The sequence below is a fragment of the Triturus cristatus genome, chromosome 7 (assembly GCF_964204655.1).
Source record: "Triturus cristatus chromosome 7, aTriCri1.1, whole genome shotgun sequence".
In the NCBI taxonomy this organism is placed as follows: Eukaryota; Metazoa; Chordata; class Amphibia; order Caudata; family Salamandridae; genus Triturus; species Triturus cristatus.
This window is the reverse complement of record NC_140590.1, coordinates 1,370,640,300-1,370,657,440: the sequence shown is the minus strand read 5'-3', so window position 1 is coordinate 1,370,657,440 and position 17,141 is coordinate 1,370,640,300. Positions and strand designations below refer to the sequence as shown.

The following is a 17,141-nucleotide window of genomic DNA, read 5'->3' as shown; positions in this document are numbered from 1 at the left end:
CAGGACATGTAAATTTTGAAGTATTTGTCCAACTTTTTAAATACAGTTCACCCTGCCTTATGGGCTGTTTAGGTTCTACTCTCGGGGTGACCTATGTGTTTAAAAGGAAGGTTAGACCTGGCAAAAGGTTTATTTTGCCAGGTGGAAATGGCAGTTTGAACACAGAGTCTGCAATGGGAGGCCTGCCACAGCTATTAAAAGGCTACTTTATAGTCCTGCAGGCCCTCTAGTATCATTTAAATGACCAGCCCTGTCTACCTATAATGTCACCTAATTGGGGACTTACATGTAAATTAAATGTGGAAATTGGGTGTAAGTCAACTTATCGTATTTAAAAGAGAGAGCACAAGGTACTTTAGCGCTGGTTAGCAGTGGTAAAGTGCCCAGAGTCTGAAAGGCCAACACACATGTGTTCAGAAAACAGGAGGGGTGAAGGCAAAAATGTTTGGGGTGAACCTGCAGAGAGGGCCAAGTCCAGCACTCAAGTTCTGGCTTTTGATTCTCCCTAATGGATATTAACCAATTAAGAGCGAATTGAAATGCACCATTTACTTTTTAGCTCTCTAATTCTCAATTGTCCAAGAAGTTAATGTGCTGCTGGTGACTGTGTGCGTTGTTCTTTGGAGAGATGGGTGTTCCCTTTCCGTTACATGAACATAGTTGATATGTTCTAAAATGAATGGACAGCTGTGATAACTCAAGCAGTGCCAAGTAATACAGCTGTATTAGTTACTCTAGGAATCCTGAAGCACCACAAGGAGGATGAACACTGTAGCAACTTTGAGGTGCCACCTGAAATTATTTTGTTTCAAAGAATTAGAAGATGAGATCTGCAATTTACATTTGGTAAGACCAAGTTCTGTTTTTGAAGATCTCCCTGAGTCAGTTGCCAAGCCAGGTTACTGTCAGAAATGTATTGTTAGGAATCAGAGATTAATCAATATTAACCTCAGGTCAAAAGGCAGAGGCTGGGATGAAAAATGTCCAAGAAGTGCTTTTATAAAAAGGAGGTTTTGAGTTTTAGCCACCAAAATGCTTGCTGCGGAATGTGGGAGGTAGAGATGTTTCTCATCAAACCTCACGCAGATACTGAAGTAATGGTAGAAAGGGGAGTCTCTTGTTGGCAGAGGTATGCACCTTTGTCCAAGTAGAGACCCTTGCTTCTAGTCAGGGTAAGGGAGTTACAAACTTTAGATAACCCCTGCTCACCCCTTTGGTAGCTTGAAATGAGCAGACAGGCTTATCCCAAAGGCAAGGTGCTAAGTATTTGCACTCCAAATACACAGTAACACAGTGAAAACACCAAAATGGACACCATGCCAGTTTAGAAAAATAAAGTATCTTTAGCTAAACTAAACAAGACCAAAACAACAAAAACCTGACATGTATCAAAATATGTCACACTAGAAACAGGTGGCAGTGGTAATAGAAGAATGGTCAGCACCTTCTAAATGTTTGCAAATATTCAATAGTTGATGTAAAGGCGTGCTCAATGAAAACACTGTGCCACCAAACAGTGTTACTCTGTTTAGGAAAAGCTTTTCCATATACTATATAATCACAATTATAATACAGAGCACAGCATCAAGGAAGTTTCAAACTGACTTTGTTGTCAGTTAAATTTAATTTCAATAAAACACCAAGGAAAACAGAATGGACAGATAAATAAAGTCTAAATGTGAATACAAAATTAAATAAGTTCTTGATATTTTTGACACGTAGTTCGAGCGTAGATGCAGACAGCCAACACGTGTTTTGTCTTGTAGATGACTTTCTCAAGGCTGTTGGTAAAAACTATACAATACACCACTAAGAATCACGTAGTTTTTCAAAAAAACAAATAATTCTCCCAGTATCAACCACTTAATGCAGATATTGTTGCATGCACATAAGATTTAGAAATGACTCATAAAAGTTGACAAACAAAGAAGTGCTCGATAGAGATATAGTCAAAACTTTACCAAGTTTTAAGATGTAGAAGCTGATACCCAGATAAGTAGAAGGAGAGAGGGAAGAAACCAAAGAAATAATTATATATTCCTCGTGCATAAGAACCACTGTTAAATAATCCTTATAGTGCTTTAAATAACCTATCAGGAATGTTCCTAGATAAGCACTGAGCTTAAGAAATTGTAGGCACCAAACACCAGTAACTTAGAAGACGAGTATTCAACCTAAGTTGAAAGTTGATAAACAAATACCTCAAACTTTGACCGTTACGTCTGTGATTGTTTAATTCAAATAAGGTCTGAAGTCCCCTTGATGTACTGGGGAAGCAGAAGCTTCAAATTATCCTCTGTGTAACGGATAACGATCCAACTAAAGACGTTGTCTTTCAAGTGTGAACGTAACACTGTGAGACAAAAAGTAAGTTTTGCACCTCCTAGCTTGGAATGTTCAAATGTATCCCAATAGGGATCAATATCGTAAGAATTCATAAAGGAAGTCAGCCCAAACTAGTATATATACTAGTGATACATCACTTACTAGAAAATATTGTAAAGCGTCTCAATAGTAGAAAATGTGACTAGTTATAAAGTACAATGCATCATTATGCAAATAACACGACCCATGGAGAACACATTTGCAAGAGAAGCAGCAAGTGTGGATATAGGTTTTAAAGTTAATCATCTAGAGCTGCATCAGGAGGCAGGACCATTATCTAAAGCTTGTGGCAGATAGCCTTCCAATACTGAAAAATGTAATTGACAGTATTTCACTATCAGGACATGTAAAACACAACAGAACATGTCCCACCTCTAACATACACTGCACCCTGCCCAAGGGGGTACATTGGATCCACCTGAGAGGTGCCTTACACATAGGAAAAGGGATGATTAGGGCCTGGCAAGTGGGTTCACTTGCCAGGTCGACATGGCAGTTACAAACAGCGCGTGCAAACACAACAGTGGTAGGTCTGAGTCATATTTACTGAACCACTAGTGGGCGGCACAACCAGTGCTGCAAGCCCACTAGTAGCTTTGATTTACAGGCCCTGGCACACTCGGTGCACTTTACTAGGGACTTGCACTTTGACACAGATCAGCAGTGGCATAGTGTCCAAAGCATCGAAGACAGCAAACAATAAAAAATAATGGTGGTAGAGGCAAAAAGTCAGAGGAAACCATGCCAAGGATATCAAGTCTAACAAGTATTTTATATTATTCATTATTAATCTTCTTTATGATTTTGAAAGCGGGAGAGCACATAGAATCCTCAGAATAAAGTTGTCATAGTCTTTCTTCTATTTACAAGAAAGTTTGTAGGGCAGCATCGCAAGGCTTCTTGCTGCACTACTGTTGGACTTGGCCCTTTTTGCAGGGTCATCCCTGAACTTTTTGCCTTACTCCTGTATTTTTTCTGACCTGTTGTTGGCTGTTTTATGACTCTGGGCACTTTACCACTGCTGATCAGTGCTAAAGTGCATATGCTCTCTATTGTAAATTGATGTATGGATTAGAGATTCCATGATTGGTTTACCTGTCAGACCCTAGTACAGTGCACCAGGAGTGCCGAGGGCTGGTAATCCAAATGCTGCTGGTGGGCTTGCAGCACTGGTTGTGCCACCCACATAAGCAGCCTGTAAAGTGTGTCTGAGGTCTCCCATTGCAGAGCCTGTTGGCAGTCTGGTACTGCCATGCTGACTGGTCAAGTGCACCCACTTGTCAGTCCCTAAACCTTCCCTTTTCTTAATATCAGACACCCCTTTGGTAGGCCCAAGGACATGGTGCATTGTAAATATACGGCAGGACATGCCCTGGTGTGTGTGGCATGTCCTAATAGTGAATTACATCCATTTTCGTTTTTCACTATTGCAAGGCTACCTGTTCCCCATAGACTAGAATGGGCAGTTTGATTATTACATCTTATAATCCTAACTGACTCAGGGAACTAGGTAGAAATTCGAATTTAGTATGCCTGAACTCAGAATGATAAAATGCATCTTTTAGTGAAGTTGGTTTTAACATTCTGTGTTTGAAAATACCACTTTTAGGAAGTAGGTATTTTCTTGTCTAACCATCCAAGCCTGCCTCTGCTATGTTGTGTATTCCTTGTCCGGAGTTTTAGTGACAGGGGCTGGGGGATTCCAGGAGACAGGGTGAGTCAGCACAGGGCTGAATAGAAAGATCTGAATACAGATGGGTGGGAGGAGTTGCACCTGGGACCTGAATAGGGCTGTGCCTTCCCTCCACAATGCTGGCTCCACCTCTTGTGGTGCGTCTGATGTCTCTGCCCTGCACTGTGAAAGGAAAGAAGGAGTCATGTACACAGAGGGCTCCAGGACTGACTAGAACTGGTTTGGACTAGGCAAAGGCCTCTCTGCCTTCAGAAAACAAAGACAAACTGAGTATAAATATTGGGACCCAAACCCAAGAGCTTTAGATCACCTTGAGAAACAAGAAGATACCTTTGCTGAGGAGAGGAACCAGAGAGACTGAAGAGAGACTATCCCTAAGCTTGAGGGATTGGCCTGCAGTGGTTACCTGACTGCCAAAGAGAGGAGAAAAGGAACTTTGTGTACTTTACTCAACTTGTGAAGGATCTCCAAGGGCTTGAGAAAAGAGCTTGCCTCCTGCTGAAGTCTCAGGGACAACAGACTTCACCCACCAGCTCCCCAAGAGTTCTTTGGAAGTGCCTGCTGCTTTGCGAGGCTTTCTGAGGGACTGCCTGTCGCAAGGAGCTGGAAGCAAGACTCACGAGCAAGAAGCGTGTCGCCGAACTGCCGCTGTCGCTTCACAACGAGAAATCGCCTCGCCGGAAAAGAAGATCGACATCGCAGCAGACGCCGCCGCATCACCGGGAAGCGTGTTGCAGGGCCTGTCGCTGCCCAGAAGAACTGTTGAGTCATCGTAGGGTCCCTAAAAGCACCTCGCATCACCGGAGAAGAGGGTCGACGTCGCATCAGACGCCGCCACATCACAGGGAAGCGTGTCGCAGGGCCTGTTGCGGCTCACATCGTTGTCGAAGCATCTCACATCACCGGAGAAGAGGATCAACGTCGCATCAGACGCCACCGCATCACCGGGAAGCGTGTCGCAGGGCCAGTCACAGCAAGCATCATTGCCGAAGCACCTCGCATCGCCAGAGAAGAGGATCGACATCTCAGCAGATGCCGCCGCATCATCGAGAAGCGTGTCACAGGGCCTGTCGCGGTCCGCATCGTGTAGCATCAAGAAAATACGCCATCTTTGTTTCATTGCACCGGATCTTCATCGCATCACGGCGTTGTGTGCCGCATCGCCACAGAAGCACAGTAAGAAACCGACGCATCCCCTCCCCTCGCAGAGAAGAACCGACGCATCCCCTACGCAGTAGTAGGGACCGACGCATCACTGTTCTTGATTGTAAGGAACCGACGCATCACCTTCCCTACAACACTTTTGTTATATAGCGTTACGCATCTTAAGGTACATTGAACTCAAAGTATCGCATTTTAACATCTAAAGAGAACTAAGCTAATTCTACCATTTTAAGTACAGTATTGTGGATTTTTGTCGTTTGTGGTCTTGTGATAAGTCTATATAAAGAATACCTATTTTTGATATAAAACGTGTGGTGTCCATCTGTAGTGTTGTCACTTGATTACTGTATGTGTTCACAAATGCTTACACACTGCCTCTGAGATAAGCCTGTCTGCTTGTGCCAACCTACCAAGGGGGGGAGCAGGGGTTATTTTAGGAGTGTACCTGCTTACCCTGACTAGACGCAAGGGCCTGTACTTGGACAACGGTACCTACCTCTGCCAACAAGAGGCCCCCAAATCTAACATTGTTGGCAGCAGTGGGATTCTGGACTTGCATTTGTGACTCATGTACAGTGATTGGTGAACACTACTAGTGAGTGCAGACCAAAACGCAACCACATACTTTTGGTAGACTGTTTTTCCTGGGATTTTCTATTTTTGCCAAGAACTTCCAAGTTTAACCACCATGAGTAAAGCAGCATCCATAGCATTTGTTGATTTTGATTGGGAAGAGGAGAAACTGGAATGCTTCAATGTGAGACAGCTGAAGCACTTCTGCAAGAAATTTAAAGTTGCAATGACCGGTCTCACCAAGAAGGATGAGTTCCAAAAGGCGCTGAGGGCCTGGGTCGCAGCAAGGAGTACCCCTGAGAATGAGGAAGGGGCTGAGGATGTAGGGGAGCAGCTGGAGGGGCCATTGGGTCCAGGGGAGAGGAGAGCAACTTCCCCAGTAGGTAGCAGTGTTTCTACCAAAGGCCTGTTCCCAGAAGAGTTGGAGGACAGGGAGAGGCGGAGGATTCATGAGATGGAGCTGATCAAGCTCAAGTTGAGTGGGCAGTTAGAGTTGGAGTTGCAAACTAGGAAATTGGCCCTAGAGGAAAAGAGCATGCTAATGCAGCATGAGTTGAGAATGAGGGAGCTTGATTTGGAGCTCAAGAGGCTTGAGGCCATGAGTGTCTCAGCCCAGCAACAAAAAATGTGTGTAGCTCAGAGAATGAGCTTTGCTGAGTTGGAGTTGGAATCCAGCTCAGATGGTGGCAGCAATATTGAGTTATCCAGTGCTGAGGGAGTAGTACACACACCCAGAGGTGTGGTGCCTGACTTGAAGGAGGGGGTTAATTTACACCAGGAGGTTCTAGGATGTGAGGTAGCTCCAGTGGTGGGCAGTGTCCCTGAGGTGGATTGGGGAACAGGCACCGGCGTTCATAGTCCTAGTGGTGGGAGGGACACTCTACTGACTCTAGATGAGAGGGGTTCCCCCATGGTTGAAGTCCTGATGTGCGAGTGTGAAGACCACCCAGAAGAGTGTGGGTTGAGTGACAGAGACAGTCAGATACTGTCTTTTCAGTCTCAGGAGAGTGGTGTCGAGTACGTGTGTGAGGAACTGGATGGTGAGGTGAAGGGTAGTTTGGTTAACCCTTGTAAGGGGCTTTCTGATCCAATTGTGGGAGAGCATATTGTAAGTCCCTGTTTACCAGAGCTATGCCAGCACCTGTTGGAGAGTGAGTTCTCTGACTCCTGGGACCTCACATTGGAGGCAGACCTTTTGGTGGATTCCAGAGGGTCTGGAGAGGCATTGGGGAGTGACCCTCAGAGGGGTGGTTCAGGTATCTTCTAGCCCACAGTGGGGGAAAAGGTTCAGTGTAGCCCAGCTAGGTCTCAGTGGAGAAGGAGTGAGTGTGGGGCTGCGTGTCCCAAGGTGCCCGAAATCCAGTCTCAGGGCCTGGATGGTTCTTTAAGGGAACACCAGGTGGGGGGCCTAGTCTGTCCTGATGGGCCGCCTGTTGAGGGGGATCCCCTAGTGTCTGGTGAACTGGGAGTGTCTGTAAGCTGGCCTCCAGCAGTTTGGGTGTCTGGCAGTGTTACTCCTAGGTGGAGGGTGCAGAAGTCCAGATTGAGGGGTGAGAGGGGAAAAGAGTCCCCAGTGGAAGAACCAGTGGGTCAGGGGCCAGCCAGAAGGGCTGAGTCACCGGTGAATGACCATGGTGACACCTCTTCTGTCCTGGGGGATCTTCACGCACTGTCAGAGGGACAGCGGTCGGGAGATCTGCGCCAGGCAGACTGTCACATGACACATGAGTTATGTGTCACCCTCGGGCGGGCATATGTGCTCCCAATGAAGTCCTGGTGCGCCAGGTAATTGTTCAACCACAGGGGTTGGTCCTTGGGTTGGGAAGCCAGGTTCAGGTGTTGTCTGACCTGGAGGGTGGGACAACTATAAACAGTGTCCTTGCCGGTTTGTCTTCTGGGGGTACCGCTCCTGATGGGAGGATGCAGTACTCTGTAAGGGGGTGCAGAGGGAGGGAGTCCTCGCCTCTGACCCCGGTTCAACTGGAGGGTTTAGACCATAGGTTGGAGGGCCAGGTTCAGGGTGTCCCCCCTGACCTGGAAGCCCAGTTGCAGGATAGAACCCCTGAACTGGTGAGCACATTGTGCAGGACACCTGCTACAGGCACCCTGACAATTCTGGAAGGGGGTACCACCCCAAGTAGGAGGGTACAGAGCCCCAAGGAGGAGGAGGAACGGGTGTGGGAAAGCCCACCCCAGTCTCCTGTCCAGCCGCCGGGTACAGGCCCGGGGCTGGTAGGTCAGCATCAGGATGTCATACCTGACCTGACAGGAGGGAGAGTGGACAAAGGGTGCCAAGCACCTGGGGCTACTGCCCCCCGCTCCCTGATGCTACAGAGGTTTGAGACACACTGAGAGGCATACGGCCTGAATCTCATCACTGACTATGGTCAGTGGTCACTGTGGCTGGCTGTCTGTCTGTTGGGACACACCTGTGAGCAAGGTAAGGTTAAGTGTTGCACAGATGGTGTCCTCATGGGAGGAGAAGGGTTCCACATGGGTTAGCTTGGTGGGCCTTGAGAGTGTAGACAGAGGGATTCAAATAGGTTCAGACTGGCTTAGAACTGGAGTATTCCGCTGCAGTTGCGGGCCAAGTCCATGTTCTATCACCCAAAGCAGGGAAGACCGTCAAGGTAGTGATTGGTCTACCCTGCATTTGGCTGGAAGCGGGTTGTGTTGGACTTTTTGCAGGGCCATCCCTGAACTTTTTTCCTTCCTCTTGTATTTGTTCTGACCTGTTGTTGGCTGTTTTATGACTCTGGGCACTTTACTACTGCTGATCAGTGCTAAAGTGCATATGCTCTCTATTGTAAATTGATGTATGGATTAGTGATTCAATCATTGGCTTGTTTGGTTTACCTGTCAGACCCTAGTACAGTGTACCAGGAGTGCCCAGGGCTGGCAATCCAAATGCTGCTGGTGGGCTTGCGGCACTGGTTGTGCCACCCACAGAAGCAGCCTGTAAAGTGTGTCTCAGGTCTGCCATTGCAGAGGTTGTAGGCAGTCTGGTACTGCCATGCTGACTGAGCAAATGCACCCACTTGCCAGTCCCTAAACCTTCCCTTTTCTTCATATCAGACACCCCTATGGTAGGCCCAAGGGCAGGTTGCATTGTAAGTATAAGGTAGGACATGTCCTGGTGTGTGTGGCATGTCCTAATAGTGAATTACACACATTTTTGTTTTTCACTATTGCAAGGCTACCTGTTCCCCATAGGCCAGAATGGGCAGTTTGATTATTACATCTTATAATCCTAACTGACTCAGGGAACTAGGTGGAAATTCGAATTTAGTATGCCTGAACTCAGAATGATAAAATGCATCTTTTAGTGAAGTTGGTTTTAACATTTTGTGTTTGCAATTACCACTTTTAGGAAGTAGGTATTTTCTTGTCTAACCATCCAAGCCTGCCTCTGCTAGGTTGTGTATTCCTTGTCTGGAGTTTGAGTGACAGGGGCTGGGGAATTCCAGGAGACAGGGTGAGTAAGCACAGGGCTGAATAGATATATCTGCATGCAGATGGGTGGGAGGAGTTGCACCTGGGACCTGAATAGGGCTGTGCCTTCCCTCCACAATGCTGGCTCCACCTCCTGTGGTGTGTCTGATGTCTCTGCCCTGCACTGTGAAAGCAAAGAAGGAGTCATGTAAACAAAGTGCTCCAGGATTGACCAGAACTAGTTTGGACTAGGCAAAGGCCTCTCTGCCTTCAGAGAACAAAGACAAACTGAGTATAAATATTGGGACCCAAACCCAAGAACTTTAGATCACTCTGGGAAACAAGAAGAAACCTTTGTTGAGGAGAGGAACCAGAGAGACTGAGGAGAGACCATCCTTAAGCTTATGGGATTGGCCTGCAGTGGTTGCCTGACTGCCAAAGAGAGGAGAAAAGGAACTTTGTGTACTTTATTCAACTTGTGAAGGATCTCCAAGGGCTTGAGAAAAGAGCTTGCCTCCTGCTGAAGTCTCAGGGACAACAGACTTCACCCACCAGCTCCCCAAGAGTTCTTTGGAAGTGCCTTCTGTTTTGCGAGGCTTTCTGAGGGACTGCGTGTCGCAAGGAGCTGGAAGCGCGACTCACGAGCAAGAAGCGTGTCGCCGAACTGCCACTTCACAATGAGAAAGCGCCTTGCATCGCCGGAGAACAGGATTGACGTCACAGCAGATGCCACTACATCACCGGGAAGCGTGTCGCAGTGGCCTGTTGCAACCCAAAAGATCCGTTGAGTCATCGCAGGGTCCCCGAAGCGCCTCGCATCGCCAGAGAAGAGGGTCAACGTCGCATCAGACACCGCTGCATCACCGGGAAGCGTGTCGCAGAGCCTGTCACGGCTCGCATCGTTGTCGAAGCATCTCGCATCGCCGGAGAAGGGGATTGACGTCGTATCAGACGCCGCCACATCACAGGGAAGCGTATAGCAGGGCCTGTCGTGGCTCCCATAGTTGCCAAAGAACCTCGCATCACTGGAGTAGAGGATCGACATCGCAGCAGACACCGCCACATCACCGAGAAGCGTGTCGCAGGGCCTGTCACAGTCCGCATAGTGTTGCATCAAGAAAAAGACGCCATCTTTGTTTCATTGCACCGGATCTTCATCGCATCACGGCATTGCATGTCGCATCGTCACGGAGGCGCAGTAAGAAACCGGCGCATCACCTCCCCTCGCAGAGAAGAACCAACGCATCCCCTATGCAGCAGTAGGGACCCGACGCATTACCGTTCTTGCGTGTAAGGAACCGACGCATCAACTTCCCTGCATCACTCTTAAGGTACCTTGAACTCAAAGTGTCGCATTTGAACATCTAAAGAGAACTAAGCTAATGCTACCATTTTAAGTAGAGTATTGTGGATTTTTGTCGTTTGTGGTCTTGTGATAAGTCTATATAAAGAATACTTATTTTTTATATAAATCTTGCGTGGTGTCCATCTGTAGTGTTGTCACTTGATTACTGTATGTGTTCACAAATGCTTTACACACTGCTTCTGAGATAAGCCTGTCTGCTCGTGCCAAACTACCAAGGGGGTGAGCAGGGGTTATTTTAGGAGTGTACCCCCTTACCCTCACTAAACGCAAGGGCCCCTACTTGGACAAACGTACATACCTCTGCCAACTAGAGACCCCCAAATCTAACAACTACTCTATGCCAGTTGGAAAGGGCAGGAATGCACCGTATTCACAAGATACAGTGCATTCCTGTTCTTTCAGCCATTCACCTTTTGCAGCCGTGTGCCAACACAGGCACCCTTTCACCATGGTGCAAGGGTGTCTGTGTTGTTGGCACAATTGCTTTTGTGAAGCAAAAGGACACTTTCTTGCACAAAAACAATCAGAAGAGTCGTTTTTCTCATACCATATGTGCTGCAGAATGCATTTTATGGGGAATGAGGAAAAACCTAGGTGAAATGTAGACATTTCTCCTCATTACACCTGCTCTAGGCAGGCGCATGGTTTTGCCACTGCCCAATTTTTAAGAGATATTGTAAACCTGGGGCAGCATCACATCCATGGGTGTTGCGGGGAACACCCACCTCCATGCCCATGAAACGCCTCTTTGACTCAGAGTAAGGCAAGGCAGAGACTTGCACTGCTTTGCATTACTTAATATCTATGATGTCATAAAACGCCAAGTAAAGTGGCTTTGCATAACTTTGTAGATATGGGTCTACACACTGTGCCTTTGGAGTATCACAAAAGTGACGCTCCGGTGGCGGAAATATGCTGCAAGGGGGCTTTCTAAAAATAATCCTCATTGTATTACTAACCTTTGAACCAGTTAAAAGCATTGTGTCATGCTGCTCTTGTGATGATTTGCCTTGGTCAGTGTTCCTTAGTGGGGCGTAAACCAATAACTTCCATTATTGAAAGGTACTGTGGTCAATAACGCCATCATATTTTGCGCAATATCCATTTATTTTCACCACTTTTAGTGAATATGCCCTTGCTCTACATCAAGCACTAAATTAAACAGAAGAAATTCCCCAGATATGCTTGCGGTACATTGATCTTGACCTTTGTGCAAACAGTTGAACTATTGTATTATCTTTGCATAACTCTTAGCTGTAAACCTGCATGTGCACATTACATGCATGAGTTGCATAGTTGAAAATAATCAACAGTCTTATTAATATATAAAGGTTTCCTCATACTATGGTTTTGCTAGGAAGCTTTTTTCCGTGCAATGTTTTTATTTGAGGTGATAGGTGAAGAAAATGCAGACATGTTGCCATTTACAGCTGTTTAAACATTTACAGAATTTACGTTGAAATGTACCAGTGTGCCCTTGCCATGGCATTTGCTACAGACGAGATCAACCAAAATCCCAACTTGCTGCTTAATGTGACCCTGGGATTCAGAATTCTTGACACCTGTGACTCAGACTGTCTGCCAGCCCAAGGGTCCTTGTGGCTGTTGTCAGGAATGGGAGACACTGTCCCAAACTACAGTTGTCAGGACCCCTTAAAAATGGTGGCTGTGCTTGGTGATACCCGCTCATCTTCATCAGTTCAAGTGGCCAGAATTTTAGGCCTCCGCAGGATAACACAGGTATGTTCTAACTACACAGTAAATTTGATTGTGTCAAATTATTTGCGATAAACATTTGAATAACTTTGCAATACCACCTGTGCAAGAAATGAACAAAATCGACAAACCTACCAAGGCAATAAATAACTCTGTGAAACTTTGGTTTAAATGTGTGAGTATTATTTAGTTGCTTTCTCAAAGTTAGTGGGTTGGATTGTTTGATTAGTGCTCATCAGAGAGTCTATTCTATGTCGCAAAGGTCAGATGCTACAAGGAGTACCCCCTGTAGAAGATTTGAGGAAGGGAATGCTTTGCAGGAGGACTTTACACTACAGTCTGAGTTCAGAGACGTTGATTTGTTATGATGGGTTTCTCTAGATGACATCATGTGTGATAAGGATTTAAAGTTGATATGTGCTTCTGTCATGTATTTCCTACAAATCTATATAAGATCTGCATGTTTAGACAACATAAACTATTGGATTGGTGCCCAGACTCATTCCAGACACCCCCAAAGGATATGTTAGTCTGTAGACCAGCTAGCTCACAGTGCCACTATGCGCCCCTCTTACCAAGGAGAGAATAGTATCTGGCAACTATTGAACATGACAACCCTGACCCCTCAGGGATCATGGAAACCATACAGTACTTTTCGCTCAGTCACTCGTGCTGACTTAGTCTCAGAGAGATACACAGACTAAACAGTGGGGACGTTTTCAATAAGCATTTGTTGAACCAGCATCATTCTAGTAGAAAATATGTGTGCTGCAACAACCATTAGACAGAAACATATATATAAAGTTATAAGCACCAAGAGAGTAAAGAAAAGATAGAAGTCTACCATAGTGCTAAAACACTAAATGTATGCAGGCATATGGATACATGACAGTAATAAAGCGTGCTCCTACAAAGCTGACCCTAAGTGTACCTAGCCTATATGTATGTGTATAGTCAAGAATCCCCCTAGAGAAGAGCCAATCTCATTACCTGATGTGAGAGAATGAAGGACCCCTTCTTGGTCTCAAGTTGACTCCCCGCAAGGGATGCCAGAACACTGTGTGCTACAGTGTCTGCGTGCAGGGACCCCAATATCTCGCGTTAGCGTGTCAGCATGGAAGCTTTTTCTCCTCTCCTTGCCAAGCGAAGATGTAGTGCTTATATACCCGATAGGTGCCCACAGAGGTTCTGCATAGATGTGTCATGGTACTGTGGGCATGTCGGCCAAGGATGACGAAAAAGGTGACCTTTCAACAGAGTTATTATGCAGAAGATGGTACTCCTGCTGCGATTCTGAGAATTCTCATGCGTAATAAATGATGCTAGTTTTCGGAGAAAACCACATGACATTTATGCAGCACCTAACTAGGTAAAGGGTCAGTTCCAGAACCGTTATGTAGAACAATGGTTGGACAAATGTAGGTAAAGGGCATACAACTACCTAGGCCTAAATTGGGGCACATTGGGGTTCATAACACCCACTCCTCATCTGACTGGACAATAAAGTAGCAAATTAAAATATGCATGTAAAAAGAGCATCTAAAATATGAGTATATAAACATCTAAAAACATAGTATGTGTTAAAAAATTAAGAAAAAATGCTATATAAGTCCTCTAAATAGTCAATATACCGTTCGACCAGATGATTCTGCCGAAAGCCATAGTGCTCAGTGAGAGCAAAGAGGAAAACAAAACAAAATTAAGTTTTCGAATTCCAATTTAGGTTGTTTTAGAAAAAAGGCTGAATTGTTCCTGGGACATAGAGAGTTTTATGTTTCCTGTGCAGAAGATGCAACATCACTGTTACATGCCTTCGCAGACGAAGGTCCCTGTAACGCCTCTTGGATCAGGTTCATGAAGCAAAGGTGATCTTCTCCAGTTCCCACAGCCATTGCTTCGGAAGTACTCGAAGCCTGTGAGCCTGAGGCAGAGCCAGTGTCCATTCCAACAGGAGCTGCAGCACCCCATAGTGGCTCTAAGAATGCCAACATCAGAATTGGAATACGCTGAGGACACTGCACTACATGGGCCTTTAATGGTTCCAGTAGTACATCCACGTCCGGGGGCCCAAGCGATGGAAGTGTTAGACAATAATTCAACAACCATTCGTGTCTGCAGAATAGGTAGTGGAGTACAGGCAAGACGCAGTTGAAACAGACTGATCTGAACGACTTAAATCAATGCTTGCTTAGTTCCCGAAGCCAAGATGTGCCCAGATGGAGTACCAAGCGTTCACTGCAATGTCGCTCCATGAAGCCCTTTTTCTATCTCCTTGGAATTGGGGACTTCCATTGTGTTGCAGGAAAATTAAAACAAGGATACCCTCTACAAGTAGTAGGAAAAGCGGAAGCCCTCCAAAAAGTCTTCCCACTACGGAGTGCATTAATGATGGAATTACTCTGAAGATCGTCGGAAAGGTGCTTAATAGCCTGGAACCTATGCTCTTAAATAGGTGTACTATCCCACTCTTATCAGACCTGTTAAAGATACAATGCACCAGAAAGTTTGTTCAGACTAAAGCCTATATCTCAACTGAAGACCTTGCAACCTGGAAATCAAAGGTCTCTCGGGCTGAGGTTAAGGCTTCTGTAAAAGTACGGCTTTCAGCATCCTCTGAGAATCAAAATGCATAAGGGAAACATTCAATGAAGGCCATAGCAGTGCGTCCCTGACTGTGTGGGTTGGTGGAAACAATACTTGCAAACAATAAGTAACCTTGGAACTTACTTAGACCAGAAACGCGATTCCTGGCAGAATCCCACAACAACCTTGATCAATCAACATCAAATGACTCCCATTCGAGAGCAGTTGAACACCGGATGAATCATGGCAGCTGGGGATCCTTTCAAGTGAAAAGATAGGTTTGCAACCGAAGCTTTGCAAGCTCCGTGAAGCATAATATCCTGACAAATGAGAGATCCACTTAACGAATTTTCGCAATCGGAACTGCTGGGAAAGACTTAAATGTCCCCATTTCTGCATCTAAATCTGTATGGTAATTACCAAGATTCATGGATGTATTCCCTACCCAACGCCTCATGCCTGCCTACCTGGTGGTACTGTCGGCAATATTGAAATTGGAATGTTGTCACTGGGAATGTTATATGGTCATGGGTTAATCATTCAGTGGAAGGGGACTCAGCCACAGTGAAAGGTAATTGGTCTAATTTTTTAATGTCCAACATTGTATACTTTGCATCTCTTTGTGCCATGGTTGTCTGCAGTTTCATTAAATTATAAGCAGAAAACAGAGATGTACTGTTTATATACCTCTAAGGCACATGACCAGAGCACAATGATTGTAGCGTCCAGCTTAATAACAGGATCGATTGTAACTGCGACTGTCCATGTTGAAGAATGAACAAGTCCTGTTCTATTATATCTATTGCAGAACACACAATGTTGCCCAGATAATAAACCCTCGATGTTAGTATGGTCATGCCATTGTCGACCACTGTCAAAGCCTTTTCTAGGTTAACTCTATCTATTTATCAATTTTACAAAATCTCTCCGCAGCTTTCAAACTTTGTTGTAAATAGTGTATAAGAAGCGTTTATGCTGTGGTTTCCGGGGACCTAGAAAAAAATCCATTAGATTCTTGTCATCTGAAAGTAAGGACAAGTGTTGTTTCACCTGGTTCAGTTTTAAAGCTCTTAGCCAATCTAGGCATAACTTCCCATCACTGTAGGATGTCACCACCCCTGGATGTCCTCGTTGTACATAGCGTTGATCCGGCCTATGGATAAAAAAACCTTCAGTGGTACCCTTGAATCTTGATTGACACCCAATGTGTGTTGCTAGGGCAAACTAACCATCACTTCCAATTGGGTTCTGAAGAATTGTATGAACCCTCCTGTAAAATGGCATCCAGCATATCCTCACTATGCTGTGTATAGTTTTGCCACCCCTCAAAGTGTGTAGGTGAGGGAATCCGAGGCATGTTCAATTCCTCGATCTTGGCTAATCCAAGACACAAAGTCTGTTGCAAGGTGTTGTTCAGGAAAACAATTTGCTGTGGTATGAGACATGCTCTGCTCTAACAAAGTCCTCTGTTTCCTGAGCTTGCCAATCTTTAGTCCCTTAGTCCGGTTTTGTGTCTATGGTGTCCCTCCAAAAGTCGAAACCCTGTAAAGACAGCTGGGAAATAAAGGAAGCAGAATATATCTGTTTCATATTGGTGAGCCTATTTTTCTTTGCAGTTGTAGGTGCAACCCTATAAGAATATGAGGTTCGGTTAAGGTGTTAAACCGAGAAAAATAAGCAAACTTCTGTGCAAATGTTTGTAAACTACCTTTTGGTGGTGTCGGGCAATGTTCCCATTGATGATAAGTGAAAACATTACATGGGATACTTGTTTTGGGCAAGAAATGATGACCATGATGTTGGTAACAATACACGGCATCAAAATCAGATATATCATCATACAATTCATTCTTAGAGAATGCAGCAGATTTGTCTAAATCAGACAGCATACTATTTACAGTTTCAAAGTCCCCATCATCAGAGAATGTACTGGAGGTGATGATATCATACATGTGGTATTTTCAAACGTTCAGTGGGACCAATTAAATCAGATGAAACCCTATCCCAAACTATTCCTTCAGGAATCAGAACTGCTATAATGTTCAAAAAGGACAGGTCTCTTCGTTTACGATGAGATGATGTATGTGGTTTCAGGACCAAGTTCACCTCTTGTACTGTGGAGGGTTCTGGGAGATAATGTCCATTCAGGAGTAGAAAAAAGAAAGTCACTACAATTATCTAGGGGACTAGGAATGGTAAATCAATTGCAATCCAGAGCTGTAGCCAGGG

The 17,141-nt window shown here is 45.3% G+C and overlaps 1 protein-coding gene across 1 annotated transcript in view; it reads left to right on the top strand.

Annotated features, from left to right (window-relative positions):
- Nucleotides 1-17,141, top strand: part of LOC146812084 (extracellular calcium-sensing receptor-like) — a 326,739-nt gene that overhangs the window by 31,377 nt on the left and 278,221 nt on the right. Inside the window, exon 2 of the mRNA XM_085615128.1 lies at nucleotides 12,062-12,353. Coding sequence (XP_085471254.1) covers nucleotides 12,062-12,353 — 292 coding nt within the window. The remainder of the gene's footprint in view (nucleotides 1-12,061; nucleotides 12,354-17,141) is intronic.